Source organism: Cetorhinus maximus, chromosome 1, assembly GCF_964194155.1.
Source record: "Cetorhinus maximus chromosome 1, sCetMax3.hap1.1, whole genome shotgun sequence".
In the NCBI taxonomy this organism is placed as follows: domain Eukaryota; kingdom Metazoa; phylum Chordata; class Chondrichthyes; order Lamniformes; family Cetorhinidae; genus Cetorhinus; species Cetorhinus maximus.
This window is the reverse complement of record NC_135879.1, coordinates 3,742,577-3,758,727: the sequence shown is the minus strand read 5'-3', so window position 1 is coordinate 3,758,727 and position 16,151 is coordinate 3,742,577. Positions and strand designations below refer to the sequence as shown.

Here is a 16,151-nt window from a genome sequence, read left to right as displayed (position 1 = left end):
TAACAGTAATTATAACAAAAGGATGCCAAGCAATAAAATAACTCCGAGGTGAGCAGTTAGGCATGGAGAGATTGCGATGTGTCTGTAATCATTTGTTTCCAAGTAGACGGGGCGAAAGTGTCATTGGGGAAGAATCTTTGCATAGTCAGCAATTCCCAGCAAGTCACCCAAAGAGCAATAGTCCATCATTTGGGCTCTTAAAGGAGCAGGCAGGCTACACTAATCCATCACAGCTGGTGTCTTCCAGTTAAAGGGGGGGAGGGGGAGATGGTGTTGGTGGAGGTGCGCAGTGTCTCACTGCCGTGGCGTACCATAGAAATCCATCCCCACCAAACCCCGCACCGCCCCGCTCCCCCCCACCCAAGCCATCCACCCCTCACCCCGTATCTTCTTTTGTTCTTCGAGCAGGAAGTTAGTCCGGGGAGAAGATTTCTTAAAGAGGTGGAAAGAGAACGGAGAGAAACAAAAACAGGTGCCTCGCCCCCTCCCCCGAGGTGTAATCCGGCCGCCGTTCCATCGCGTGGCCGGCGAGAGGCGGGGGATTCGCCTTTAAAGCGTTGGCAGTGCGAGCCTGTCCAGTGTATGCTGGGGAACAGGGAGTTATAGCGCTGTTTCCGTTCCTCTGCTCCTCCACGTGTAGCCTGTCTCACAATCAGGCTCAAGTTCTATTCTTATTTGAGGCACGTTTCTCTCTGGAGTGGTCGGAGGGCTGCAAATAAATGTACAAATTAGAGAATGAATAGCCAGTCTCCGTAAACTATGCTCTTTAAATAAAAAAAACGCATCCAAGGATGCAGCCTTTCTTTAGAAATTAGAATCATACAGCGCAGGAGGAGGCCATTCCACCTATCGCGCCTGTGCTGGCTGTTTGAACGAGCTATCCAAACCCCTTGCTCTTTTCCCTTAGCCCTGCAATTCTTTCCTTCTCAAGTATTTATCCAATTCCTTTTTGAAAGTTACCAGTGAATTGTTTCCACTGTCCTTTCAGGCAGCACATTCCTTTACCACTTGCCGTGTTAAAAAAAATTCTCCCCATCTCTTGTCTGCCTCTTTTGCCCGTGATTTAAATCTGTGTCCTGTGGGTTACTGGCCCTCTTACCAATGGAAATAGTTTCTCTTTATTTATTCTATCAAAACCTCTCTTTTAAATCTCCCCTTAACCTTCTCTGCTCTAACCTAACTCTGCTGCGCAGGTTTGGTTCCATCCTGGTCTGAGTTAGCTCCTCTCCGCTGGGAGCTATGATATAACGAAGACAAACAAGGCGACCATAGTTTCCTCTCCCCATTGCCAACGTGCCACACACCTACTCAAAATTGAATGAGTTTGGACGTGACAACATCTGCAGAGGGCAGGACCGATGGGTTCAGCTCCGATGAATCGCTAACTATGCTGGGAAGTATCTACACCTCCCCCTCCGTCCTCCTGGAGATTTACAGGGTCTTTATTTTGCCTCAGCTGAGGAATGGTTGACATCAGTGTATCTTGGACATTAGCGACTGTCTTATGCGGTAAACACGTCATTTCTGACATTTCAAGGGGTCACGGTTAACCAGTGCACCACACAAAAGAAAAACTAATGATTAATACGTAGAACCCATGCCTACCTCCTGACTGGTGTGTGTTGATAATGCACCTATTTCTCGGTGGTATATTTTACAGCATTGCTGGCAGTGAATTTTGCTGGTTTGCTGCCCAAACAAACAGATTTCCTTGTCAACCAATAAGTTGATGCGTTAGAAAGAGAAGGTGTTCACTCCCGACTACAGATAATTGTGCAGCCGGCTCCAGTGTTGACCCTTGCCTGAGTGCTAATGGCGTGGCCCTCCCCACACCCACAGAAACTGTGGACACCCAGGACAAACAGGGTTTAAGGTAAGAAACTCAACTCCCTAACTGGCAGCCTCAATATTACTAACTTACTATCAGCTTCTATGAAGCCAAAGAGAACAAGAAGTAAACTTCAAGCACGGCTACACAACACACAATATTTCATTTTGGAATATACCTGAGAAAGGCACAGAGGAGAGGGATAGGATTGAACTGCAGGGGAGTTATAGTAAACTTGCACAGAATCTTGTCTAAACTACACTTGGAGTAATGTGAACAATTCTGTTCTGCAAACCCCATTGAGAAAAGGGCACACACGCACTGGAGAAGGTGCAAAATACATTTACAAAGATAGTATCAGAATCAAGAAGTTATCTCTCTGGAAAGGCTGGGGCTCTTTTCTCTAGAAAAGAGAAAACTGAGGTTTGACTAGATAGACGTCTATCAAATTGTGAAGGAGTTTCATAGGGTTGACATTGAGAAGGTTTTCCATTTGTTGGGAGAGCAAAATTACGGGCCATAAATATAAGATAAATCCAGTCGGGAAGTCAGGAGAAACTTGTTTATCCAGACATCGGTGAGAATAAGATCATAAGAAATAGGAGCAGGAATAGGCCATGCGGCCCCTTGAGCCTGTTCCATCATTCAATGAGATCATGGCTGGTCTGATTGTGGTTTTAACCCCACTTTCCTGCCTGCCCCCTCCATAACCCTTAACTCCTTAGTCGATCAAAAGTCTGCCTTATTCAGCCTTAAAAATACCCAGTGACCCAGGTTTCATTGCTTGCTGGGTATAGAGTTCCAAAGACTAAAGACCCTCTGAGATCGGGGGCGGGGGGGGGCGTAGAGACAGTCACTCATTGGGAGTTTCACAGAGATGTCTCCGCAATTGTCATGGCGACAGGTTCCCTGTGTAATTAAAGGCAGTGGGTGGGCTCTCGAAACTGGAGGGTCAGTCAGAGGTCTTCCATCCTGAGAGGAACAGTCCGCATGCGAGGAGGCAAGTAACACAGAATGCGCTTAAACATGGAGGTGCTCGTCTCCAACACTTTGAAAACTTTAAATAAAAGATGATTCATACAGCCAGGTCACCAACATGATGGTGGGGGGAGGTAGGGGATTGGGAATCCCTCGACAGAGTGGACTTTGATTACACCTGCGCCCGGGCAGGCAGAGAGGACCTTGGGATCTGCGCAGAGTGCTGGTACCACCACCCCAACCCCCACCCTCAGCCTATCACTGGGTGCCCACCGCCAGGCACCTAAGGTGGCTCTGATAGTGTAGGAAGCTGGGGGCTGATTGGAAAATTCCACTTGGCCTCCTTTAAGTGGGCTCTTCACCAGCCTAATCGGTTACCATGTGGAGGGAGGCAACCCTGCTGACCCCAAACCCACCACCTCTAAAATGGTTGGTGCCAGGGTGGCATTGGAAAATTGCCGCTCCGGCTGTTGTTGACATTTCCGGGGGCCTCAGTTCCCAACTCCAGCTGACCCCAAAACTCCTGCTCAACGTGTTCATTCGTAAAAGGTTAACCTTTCCTCCCCCACCCCACCATCAATCTCCATTCCCCAGATCCCAACGTATTGTTTAGCTCACCCAGTGCTGGCTTCACCTTGGCTGGGATTGGTCCCTAAGAGCTGTACCTACTCTGAACGTCTCACTCTGGTGAGCTTAGCTGCCAGTCCCATCACAGAAAGGCCTTTTCTGTTTCCAGCATCACTCTGGCCAGTCAGGCAAGGGGAAGAGGGCTATGGAACCAAGGTGGGTAAATGGAGTAAAGATAAAGCTCGGCCATGATCTTGTAGATTGGTGGAATAGGCTTGAGGGGCTGAATGGCCTCCTGCTGCCCCCTGCATTTACCTCACTGCTCTGCAATTGTGTGCAGCCGGCAAAGTGGCCCTTTAAAATTTAGCGTCCCTTCCTTTGGCCCATATCAACCATGGCTGCAGGGTTGCTCAGGTGCAAGTGATGGTCAGATGCATCATTATAATAAACTCATCGCACTTGGAAAAATGTCCTATGTCGCCTATGACAGTGACTACACTTGAAAAGTACTTCATTGACCGTAGGCACTTTAGCATGTCCTGATGCTGTGAAAAGCGCTACAGAAGTGCAAGCCTTTGCATTTATTTTACACCCTCAACGTCATCACTGGCAGAAAATCCTGCAACTTGTCTCCCATTTGGATTTGTCTCATTCATGTGCCCTGAAAATATGGGGAAGAGGAAATCTGGCCCCCATTTGCTTTAAACTCCTTGTGACCCTTAGAGCGAATTAATAATTTTGCCAGAAACGTTGTTCCCCACAAACACACACGAGAGTCAGTGCCCATTGGAACTGCAACCCAATCTAGCAGCAGTGAGAAGGATTGTTGGTCTTACCTTGGCATAGTGATTGGCTGTAAGAAAGGAATCGGATCAGCATGAAGTATGTCGTTCAAGGAACATCGGGGGCTTTTCTTCTGAATTAAAAAGGGACATGGTTAGTTACTTCAGGCATTGGCTGAATCTATACTGCAACAGAGTACAAACCCAAACAGGACTTTCTCCTGTCATTGCTCAGGCGTGTATTATGAACAGAAAATTGAATGTACCCCCAACTCTGGGCTCCACACTTTAGGAAGAATGTCAGGCCCTTGGAGAGGGTGCAGAGGAGGATTTACTAGAATGGGACCGGGATGGGGGACTTCAGTTAATGTGGAGAGAATGGAGAAGCTGGGATTGTTCTCCTTCAAGCAGAGAAGGTTAAGGCGGGGGGGATTTAATCGAGGCGTTCAAGATCATGAAGGGTTTTGATAGGGTAAAGAAAGAGAAACTGTTTTCACTGGCAGGAGGGTCGGTAACCAGAGGGACACAGATTGAAAATAATTGGCAAGAGAACCAGGGGGGAAATGAGGGGAATTTTTTTTACAGATTGAGTTGTGATCTGCAGTGCGCTGCCTGAAAAGGCAGTGGAAGCAGATTCATTCATAGCTTTCAAAAGGGAATCGGATAAATACTCAAAAGGGAGGGAAGGGCAGGGCTATGGGGAAAAAAGCCAGTGGGGAGTGAAACTATTCAGACATTTCTTTCAAAGAGTCAGCACAGACACAATGGGCCAAATGGCCTCCTATTGTGCTGATTACCAGTGTGCGAACTGAGGATCCAGGGTTTTTCTCTGGGGGCTGTGATCCAGTTGCAGGAGAATCTGCCTCAATGCAGATTCAAATTCAGATTTCAAAGCTTTTATGTTACTTAAAGTGTGAAGCCCCTTGTTTATCCAATCCACTAACTTACTGCACATGGCCAAAAGGTATTCGTTTGTTCTTCACCCAGATTCTGCTTCAGTGTCCACCTCTGCCCTGCTGGTGGTCCCCAGCCCGAAGGTTGGCTTAGTCACATATGGACCCGGCGCCCTTCACACATTCGAATGGTAGAATTTATACTCCAATTCAGACTGAGGTGGAAAGATGAGGTAGGCCAATGATAACACCCCAATTTCATCATCTATGCAGAGCTGCAAGTATTCCCATAAACCAGTGCAGCAAGCTGAGATTGAATGGGGTACAAAGTCTCTGAAATTTAATGAGTGATTTAGCACTAATAAACCTGAAGTTGATAATAAAAGCAAAGACAATGTATAAATGAGAAAGAATCATCACCCATCAACAATCAAATATTTCCTCAGTCGCTGTGTGCATATTCTGAAGGTGGCGAGCAAGAAGTTTAAATGATTGGACATCAATTTAATTGATCATGGTTAGAATAAGACACCAGTACTGCAAATTTGAGTGATTTGAAATATAGGTAGATTGCCTACCTGGTGGGATCTTCTACATCCTGTAAATGTTATGGAGCCTCCACACACTGCAGGCCTTTAAGTTCTGGGAAAACCACGTGCTGAATATTCACCTAAAAATCTCATCATGCTGTTTGGATGTGGGGAGCACTGTGTATACTTTGGGTAGAAATGGACCCACCCTCCAGCCCATAATGATCCATGGGCCATAAAAGATTGAAATCACAACAAAGCTCCAACTGAGGTGAGATTTTGAGTCAACGTTAAACAGATGTTGGAGATACTCTAGATTAGAGCATCACAAGTGATTGGAGTAAAGGACTGTGTAGAATGATCATCAGTGAATAAAGTAATTTTCATTTCACATTCTAAACTCTACCTAGGAGGGATGGGAGACCATCATCGAATAGTCCTCGTCTCTGAATGACCAGGCCAAACAGTGAAACATGGCCTTGGTGTGTAATATCTGGTGCATGTTCCACTTGTGAAGGAGGATGCTGTTTGTGAGGTAATGAGGCCCCTGGTCTTTGCTAGGATGTCAAAAACGAGCCAGAGGTGCTTTTCATTTAAATGAAAATTGGATGTTTTGAAGTCAATCGAATTTTAAAAAATGTGGAGATACAAACTAATTACCGATTCACTCTCACCCATCGGGCAAAGTAAAAATTGACCTCCCAAGAATCGGTCACTCTCATAGTGAAGAGATCGCTTTGGCAGTCACACCTGTGGGCAGGAGTTCTCAGGACAGGATTCCTCACAACAATCCAATCCAGATTGGTAACTGGTCCCCATCAGGGACCAGTGAGTAAACTCACTCAGAAGGAAACTTTTACAACATGTAAATATTCTTCTATTCATCCTGAGCAGCACTTAGGTCTCTAGATTCATAGCCCCAACACCATGGGTGGGATAGTGTTAGGAAGAGGGTATTTAAAAATGTAGAAACAGGGAATGCACTCCCAACCGTACTATCATATTAACAGCTGAGAGTAGCGAGCCCTGTGAGGGAGCTGGGCTTGAGAGGCTAAAGATGCTTCCTTACCCTCCCACACTGCAGCCTGGGAACTCAGCTCAAGATTAACAGTGACTACACGCATTTCCCAGGACTTGGAAAACCCGTCAGTGAAAGGGAGGTGAGAGGTTCCAGAAAGTCAATACCTTTTACAGCACCCACCCCCAACCCAAGCCCTGAAGTCTGGCAGTTGCTGGGGTCAGCCCCAGGTACTGGTTTTAATGCCCAGTGCCCAGTCCGCCGGTCAGTTTAGATGGCTATCAGGTGGGAAAGAGGAGAATTTTTAGAATGAGGTCTTGTCGTTAAATTTGAGCAGGAATCTCCTTGTCCCTCAGCCTTGCTGGGTGTTCCCCCAGCCCCTGCACTTTCCTGGCAAATATCAGGGCTGAGGAATTCACCCCAAAAACGAAAGTATCCGAAAACAAGCTTTACAGTCCCTCCCTTCACCATACAAGGTGGATATTGTACTTCTACCTGTACAGATAGGCTTCCTAATCTGACAAGCGGCATTGTGAGCTCCTCTCTTTCGTTCTTTGAAAAAGGTCCTCCAAACAATCGACAAAGAGAGCCACGGAGTACACAACATGACCGCTTCATCTCAATGAGGGCCCTGCTACGAATGGCCACAGCTGGGAGCTCATGAGCAGAGGCCCTCTTTGTAATGTTCTTGGAATAAGGGGTCAGCCATTCAGGACTGAGATGAGGAGGAGAAATTTCTTCACTCAGAGAGGGTTGTGAATCTTTGGAATTCTCTACCCCAGAGGGATTTGGGCGCTCAGCTGTTGAGTATATTCAAGGATAAGATCGATAGATTTTTGCTCACACAAGGAAGCAAGGAATGTGGGGGCTGGGAGGCAAAGTGGATTGATGAAGAAGTTCAGCCATAATTTTATTGAATAGTGGAGCAGGTTCGAGAGGCCGTGTATCTACCCTACCTGCAATTAGGAACAGGACGCCCCTAGGGAATGATGGCAGGGACAGGGTGGGGGTAGGTTTGGAGAAGGTAAGGGTGTGTGTGTAGTGCCATGCTTTGTGTGTATAACCAGCCCTTGGTTTTCCTACAACACGTTGGGTAGGCTGTGCTCCTACTGTGTGTGGAGGCTGCAGGCTGAAAACAGATTTACAATGCGATTCCGGAAAGCAACAAATCACTGCCCATGCACCTTTAACAGGTAGTCAAGAACAACTGCCGCAAAAGCCCATTTTCACTCCCACACTGACCGCTGTGCAAGGTCAAGGTGTGAGCACTGTGCTATAATAACCATTTTGTGCTCTGATTAGAAGAAAGAGCCTGCGAGCAGATTAAAGGAATTCACTGACCTGAAACACAAAGTGAATGACAGCAAGGAAAGACAAAAGAAGCCTGGTTAGAATTTGGTTAAAGCTTCCATTGAAGCAGAGTTAGTTGATGATTGTTGGACAAAGCCTACAGCACAGGGCTGCAACATTTAGAATGAGACACAAAAGGGAAGTGAGAGAGGGAGAGGGGAGAGTGATGTGAAGGATGTAAGACAGCCGGAGGCACCAATTGATGTGATACAGGATAAAGAGGTTGAGGGAAAAAAGTGGCAAGCCAGGTCTCACTGAAATGAATGGAAGTCAGGCAGGCAGAAGGTTTTACTCACTGCTTAGGAAGGGTTCTTGTTCCATCAAATCCATTGAAATATTAATAGCAGGAACTTTTTCTGAATATGGGTAATCAGACTGTGAAGGAAATGTTTAGAATGCTTAAATATACTAAACTGTAAGCTGGAAAATATTGAAAAATACTGATTGTGAATTAACACACTACTGGCCACTTAAGAAGGGTGGGGGCTTTTGTCTGTCATGTGTAGGACGCAGAGACCAATAGGAAGCCTTGAATGTATTTGTTATTCTCTTAATTAGTTGCATTGTTATTTATTTCATATACGTGTCACCTTCTATATCACTGATGGGTGAGCCAGTCAGGGTTGTAATCTGTCAACTAAACAATGTCAATGTTCTTCGTCTCCATGCTAGCAGTCTGTCTGACATGTCTGTAAAGGGTTTACTGGCAACCCCAAATTCTACTCTTTCCTGGATGGATTTTGCAGTGTGTTCAGAATGGAACAAGAAACAGCTGAAAAATATAACACTTGTTAGTTGCTTCTTAGGTAAGAAATCTCATTTGGGTCAGGCGTGGGAACGGGACAAATAAAAAAATCGAAGAGATACGTCGAGAGGTTTGCAGAAGCTGTTTAGGAAGAAATGTGGCACAGCCTCATGGCACCAGCATAGTTACATGGCATTGAGGATTACATGGAGACTACAGGTATGACTGATGACATGTGGCAAAACCAGAGGCTGGCTAGATGAGAGTGTAACAAAGCTTCCCATGGGGCACGTACGCAAAGAAAGAGCTGAAACATGACTCAAAGCTGTAAAACATTTTAGAAGACACGTTAAACAAGACAGCAGCAATGCACAGCACATGGAAAACTGCACCAATATCTCAGAACAGAAAATTATGTTAACAATTAACACTACTCAACTTTTTTACAATCCTTAGATTAACAATAAGTGGACTTTCAGCATCTGAAACATGCGGATGCAATCTGGTATAATACGTCATACTTTTTAACGTGACCTCAGCTCAGAATTTCCCAACAGGAGTGATATTTTCAGACATTGCAGCCATCTTCTATACTTGTGAATCAAATTACTCTTGGCTAATCCCCTGATGTTTTGGTGCTAATTTCGGAATTTCTTCCTTACTGTTGCCTTGGTGAGTGATAATAATACAGGTAACAAGGGTGTTCACCATTGGCATTGTACAGATTTTGTCACGTTGGGGGTCTGATTTTCTTTTTATTCATTCATGGGATATGACCGTCACTCTCAAGGCAAGCATTTATTGCTCATCCCTCATTGCCCCTTGAGAAGGTGGTGGTGAGCTGCCTTCTTGAACCGTTGCAGTCCATGTTGACTGTTTGGGAGATTTCCAGGCTATTGCTCAAATAAGAGAGAAGGAAAAGCAGAGTAAGAGTTAACCTGGACCTGTCTTAAACTCGCTTCCCAGTAACTAGAACGAGGAACTGCATCAACAGCATTTTCAGTAGGGTTGCCAACTCTCTAGGAATGGCCTGGAGTCTTCTGAAATTCAAAGTCAATCTCTATGGCACTGCTGCAGGCAAAACCAAGGAGAAAAATCACAGGGGCATTAAAAAAAATCTTGTTTTGTGCATTAGGATATCAGAGATGAAGAAAAATGGGCTGCTTGACTGACAATCAAGAACCAGCCAATTGGGAAATGGAAAATCAGTTTGCTTTTCAATTCGCTGTAGTAAAGGGGGGGGGGAGGGGCGGGGTCACCATAATGGACATGTCAAGTAACCAATGGTAGGAATGTCTGGGCGGGATGTTTGGAGACCATGTGATGAAACCTCCAGTGCTGCATTCGACCAGAGTTGGCAACCGTAATTCTCAGTCCAAACTGGGGACAAGGTAGAATTTTAAGCATTTCAACTGTAAAAGCATTCACGCTTACAAAAGTAATGATGACAATGCACTTGTGCTGACTTCTATGTCGTAAGAGCAATCTGCTTCAACCCAAGTCAATGTGCCCTATTGGTGCTCTTCATAATTCATCAAGAAACACGGAGCAAACAGGATGCCAACATCTAAGGGAATTGTGTTCACCTCATTAAGTTCCTTAAACAGGGCACATTTTTCACTCTGATGAAAGGTTATCGACCTGAACATTAACTCTGCTTCTCTCTTTGTGGATCCTGCCAGACCTGAAGAGCATTTCTGTTTTTATTTCAGATTTCCAGCATCCAAAGTATTTTGTTTTGTATTGGGTGCATTTTCTTTGTTCCCATTATGGAAACAATTACATTTAGTATTGCATATTGTAAATATCAATCCTTCCATTCCCCTTGTAGCCAGGCACTAGTACAACAAAGGACACCTGACAATGGGCTACTGGTCCATAAGCAGCAAATTCCAAATCAAGGACTGATAATGCAGTGAGCCACACGGAATCACAGCTGCTGCTAGTGAAGAGCAGAGATAGGGATATTCATGCCCTGTACAGGGCTGCATTTCCATTCTTAAGTAGCAGTGCATTGCACTTTGAAAATGGAAATTCTTGTCATTGGAATAAAATATGGTTTTGAATTAATTGGTTGGGAGAGTCCAGAACAAAGGGCCAGAACCTTAACATTTGAGCCAGGCCATTCAGGGGTGATGTCAGGTAGCACTTATTCACAAAAAGGGAAGTGGAAATCTGGAATTCTCTACCCCAAAGGGTTATTGAGGCTGGGGACCAATTGAAAATATCAAAACTTGAGGTTGATAGATTTTCCTTTGGTAAGGGTATTAGGGGTTATGGAGTCAAGATTGGTAGCTAGAGTTAAGATACAGGTGTCACAATCAAACTAAATGGCAGAACAGGCTCAAGGGGCTGAATGGCCTCCTGATCCTATATTCCTTGAACAAAGCTGCTTAATTCTGTGTTTGATCGAGGCAGAGAAAAACATGATAAATTCCAGTTTTCACCCTTGTACCAACCCGGCACCAAAGTGTCCTTAAAATAAGCAATAATCTACAGCAACAATGTATAGCAGGTCTGACAGCATCTACAGAGAAAGAAACAGAGTTAACATTTTGTGTTGAATAGGACTCCTCTTCAGAACTGAAGGAAGGTAGAAATGTGAGAGGTTTTATGTCATTGAAAGGGGAGAGGGGGGAGGAAGAACAGAAGGGAAGGTCTGGGATAGGGTAGAGGGCAGGAGAAATGAAAAGACCAAAGATATCATGGAACAAAAGGCAAAAGGGAATGGTAATGGTTGTCCAGAGTGAGTGTGAATGGCAGAATAATGAACAACTCGGTCCGAAAGCAAAAACATGAAAAGCAAGATTCAGAGTGGCACATGGCAAAAAGATCCATATAGTTGCAAAGACCCTTCCCCTTCACTTCCCCCCACTGTCAGAATTCCCAAGAGACTGCTTCCTCCACGACACCCCGGTTCACTCCTCAACCACCACAATATTCACTCCTCGATCATCCCCAACACCTAATCCCCTTTCCACAGCATCTTCCCATGCAATCCCAGGAGGTGTAACACCTGCCCTTTTACCCCATTCTCTCCTCAATGTCCAAGGCCCCAAACACTCCTTCCAGGTGAAGCAGAGATTCACTTGTATTTCTTTCAATTTAGTATTCACCGGGCACAATGCGGTCTCCTCTACACTGGGGAGACCAAACGCAGATTGGGTGATCGCTTTGCAGAACACTTCCTCTCAGCCTGCAAGCACGACCCTGAGCTACCACTCACTTGCCATTTTAATTCATGCTCTCGCACTCACATTTCTGTCCTCAGCCTGCTGCAATGATCCAGTGAAGTTCAAAGCAAGCTCGAGGAACAGCACCTCATCTTCCGATTAGGCACTTTACAGCCTTCTGGACTCAACGTTGAGTTCAACAACTTCAGACTGTGAACTCTCTCCTCCGTTTTGATTCTACCCTATCCTAGACCTGTTCTTTTGTTCTTCCTCCCCCTCCCCCCCCTTCAACGACATAAAACCCATTACATTTCTACCTTCCTACAGTTCTGGAGAAGTCATATTCGACTCTTTAACCCCATTTCCCTCTTCACCGATGTTGCCAGACTTGCTGAGTATTTCCAGCACCCTCTGTTTTTATTTCAGATTTCCAGCATCTGCAATATTTTGCTTTCACATATAAATCACCTTTAATGTAATAAAAAACCCCAAACAGCACTAGCGATGTGCTGCTGGGTGGCCAGTCCTTTGCTTGGATCTATTTGGAACCAGTTGCCAGGTTTTAAGTTACAGTCTGTGATTGGTTGAAATGCTAGTGATCACATGTTGCTGTGAAGGATAAGTAAGGATAAACTGTTTTCACTGGCAGGAGGGTTGGTAACCAGAGTACACAGGTTTAAGTTAATTAGCAGAAGAACCAGAGGGTGAGATGAGGAGAATCTTTTTACTCAGTGAGTTGTGATCTGGAATGTGCCTCCTGAAAGGGTGGTGGAAGCAGATTCAATAGGAACTTTCAAAACAGAAATTGGATAAATACCTAAAAGGGATAAAATTTGCAGGTCTATGGGGGAAGAGTGGGGGAATGGGTCTAATTGGATAGGTCTTTCAAAGTGTCAGCATGGATATGATGGGTTGAATGGTCTCCTCTGTCCTGTAAACCTCTACGATTCACTTATGTAAGGTGATTGCCTGGGATTGGGAAAATTAATCCACTTGTACTTTATTTTTAAATGCTTAACTGAGCATTTCAATTGAAATTAGACAATGAGAAACAGATTAACATCCAGTTATCGTGTACTTAAACTAGGTTTGAATTAAGCTGCCTTTGTAAGGGACTTCAATATGTTTTGGCTTGCTGATGAAATATTACTTACGTCTTCGTTATCACTCTCCGCACTGAGCTTCTTTTTCTTCTTTTTGTCGTCTTCCTTCTTTTTCTTGTCCTTTTCTGGAATTACATCATCCAGAAAACTGAGGTTGTGCTGGGAGAAGATGTAGTCCATTGCCTTTCGAACGGCAACGAGAGCTAGGATCTGTGGGCATGCAAGGAAATCCCATTGTCACATTTTCAAACACAAGGCATTACATGAAAATATCGTGTGCAATGACAGTCTCCTAAAAATTACACTTCAGGTTCATTCCAGTTTCTAGTCTCCAAATTGCAATTTATGCGTAACAAGCCCTGAGACTCTGGCCCTCAAAGCCCTCGTAATCCCAACAATGGCAATAGCAACTTGCATTTAGATAGCAGCTTCAATGTAATAAAATGTCCTTAGGCACTTCACAGGAGGGTTATCAGACAAAATTCGACAGTGAACCACGTAAGGAGATACTGGGACAGGTAACCAAAAGCATGGTCAATGATGTAGGTTTTAAGCAGCTTCTTAAAGGTGGAAAGGGAGGTGGAGAGATTTAAGGAGGGAATTCCAGAGTTTAGGATCTAGGCAGCTGAAGGCATGGCCGCCAATGGTGAAGCAATTAAAACAAGTAAGAGGGCACTCAGTGGAGCACATACCTCCGCCACGCTGTGTTAACTCAACATTATTACAACGACACAGCTCGTCCTTGAGGTTTTGCCCTGCCTAGTTGATGCTCCGTAACTACAAAGCTGAAAAATACATCTTTTTAATGGGAACTTCCATCTCACTGAGGAGGCTTCAGGCCAATCCACGCCCCACAACCTGCTCCGAAAACTCTGCTCATATTTTGACAGCTGTGATCAATTCCAGCAGCTGAGACAGTTCACAACATTCTAAAGCAATCAACAACGTTCTAAAAGAAAAACTCAACTCATCCTATCTCCCAAAGTTAACGGATCATTTAAAACATTCCTGGATCTGGATCCAGATCTGCAGCTTTGCCAAAAGCTAATCACTTCTTCCTTCGGCCAGACTCTATCTGTGTACCAAGTTTCATTGAAATCTGCCCATTAGTTTTTGAGTTATATTGTTTACAGACAAATAGGTGAAAACATTACCTCTGCCCACTTTCAGTGGGGGAGGTAATCATTGATGCAAAAGATGCCAGAATTGGAGGGATGCAGTAGTTTGTAGGGCTGGAGGAGGTTACAGAGATAGGAAGGGTTGTAGGGATTGGAGGAGGTTACGGAGATAGGGAGGATCGTAGGGCTGGAAAGGTTACTGAGATAGAGAGGATTGTAGGGGCTGGAGGAGGTTACAGAGATAGGGAAGGATGTAGGAGGTTACAGAGATAGGGAGGGTTATAGGGATGGAGGAGGTTACAGAGATAAGGAGGGGTGTAGGAGGTTACAGAGATAGAGAGGGGCAAGGCCCATTGAAGGGTTTGAAAACAGGGATGAGAGAATTTTAAAATGTGGGCATTTCCAGACCAGGAACCAACAGAGGTCAGCGGACACAGTGGGTGATGGGGGAACGCTTATAATCCTGGTTTGTCCTGTTTTAATAGAACATGTTCCATATTCTGACCACCCTCTGGGTAAAGAAGTTTCTCCTGAATTCCTATGGGATTTAATAGTGACTATCTGATATTTATGGACCCTAGTTTTGGAATCTCTGACAAGTGGACACACCTTCTCTACATGTACCTTATCAAACCTCATTGTAATTTTAAAGACCTCTATCAGGTCACAACTCAGTCTTCTCTTTCCAGTACATTGAGTATAACATGCATGTTTGTTTAAAGGGAGAGCTTGCTAACAATCTTTGCTGTCCATGTTATAGAAAAGATCTCCTGGTATTTTTGAACCACAAGACCTTGAGATATTTAAAGCTCTAAACTACAGTCTCCTACTTTAATGTCCTCTCTTGTTCCTATCACATAATAATGTCTCAGTTATCCAGCTTAAAAATCCCTAAGGTGTTTCTACATTGGCAAGGCTAATTACTAAGTGAACTTTGCATGTTATGTAAAAGTAGATAAAATCTGCTGTATATTTTATTGGAAGCCCTTAACCCCTAACCGAAGCAAATGGACACCTTTAAACGAAACCTTTATTCAACGAGTAACAGCCAAGTGCATTTTATTTGTTTGGGTTAACAATCTGTGAGAAGTTTGGGCAGGTTTTCTTCAGAAGCAGGAAGATTAACAATAACCCAAAGTTTAATATCCCACTTGCTGTTCCTCGAGATTTCCCTGTCCGATTACAGCTTTGACCAGCACAAACAGAAACATTTCTGGTCGTTTTGCTTTAGTCGCATTGTTCTGGGTCTTTAAGATGACACGAAACACCTTTTGTTTCTGCTGTCTGGCCATTTATTATCTTGTGTATCATTTTGTATTATTTTGAACATAAAAGTAAGGATGTTATGCTTTGGTGAGACCACATCTCGAATGCTGTGTGCAGTTTTGGTCTCCTTATTTGAGGAAGGATGTAAATGCATTGGAGGCAGCTCAGAGCAGGTTTACGAGATTGACACCTGGAATGAGTGGGTTGTCTTATGAGGAAAGGTTGGACAGACTGGGCTTGTTTCCACTGGAGTTTAGAAGAGTGAGGGGTGACTTGAATGAAGTATATAAGATCCTGAACGGCCTTGACAAGGTGGATGTCGAAAGGATGTTTCCTCTTGTGGGTGAGTCCAGGACTAAGAGGCACTGTTTTAAAATTAGGGGTCGCCCTTTTAGGACAGAGATGAGGGGAGATTTTCTCTCTCAGAGGATTGTGCAACTTTGGAATTCTCTGCCTCAGAAGGCGGTGGAGGCGGGGTCATTGAATAATTTTAAGGCGGAGGTAGATAAATTCTTGTTGGGCAAGGGAATCAAAGGTTATCGGGGGTAGATGGGAATGTGGAATGTGAAACACAAACGGATCAGCCATTATCTTATTGAATGGCGGAGCAGGCTTGAGGGGCCAAATGGCCTATTTCGTATGTTTTTATGCGTTCATTACTCAAAGAGGGTGGGGGGTGGCTGGTTAGCTAGAATGTGATGCAGAATGATGCCATTGGTACATGTTCAATCCTGCTCCAGCTGGGATAGTTCATGGAACCCTGTCTCCTTGCCTTGCCCCACACTTGATGTGGAGGGGTG

At 44.6% G+C, this 16,151-nt stretch overlaps 1 protein-coding gene across 6 annotated transcripts in view; it reads right to left on the bottom strand.

Annotated features, from left to right (window-relative positions):
- Positions 1-557: 557 nt before the first annotated feature.
- Positions 558-16,151, bottom strand: part of LOC144695783 (electrogenic sodium bicarbonate cotransporter 1-like) — a 201,165-nt gene continuing 185,571 nt past the window's right edge. For 4 of the 6 annotated variants that reach the window (XM_078567229.1, XM_078566891.1, XM_078566807.1 and 1 more), the window contains 3 exons: positions 13,019-13,177; positions 4,210-4,289; positions 558-709 (listed from right to left, as the gene is read on the bottom strand). In XM_078567229.1, coding sequence (XP_078423355.1) covers positions 601-709; positions 4,210-4,289; positions 13,019-13,177 — 348 coding nt within the window. In that variant the 3' untranslated portion in view covers positions 558-600. Of the gene's footprint in view, positions 710-4,209; positions 4,290-8,242; positions 8,322-13,018; positions 13,178-16,151 lie in introns of all 6 variants that reach the window. The other 2 variants (XM_078567059.1, XM_078567146.1) reach the window with 1 other exon arrangement.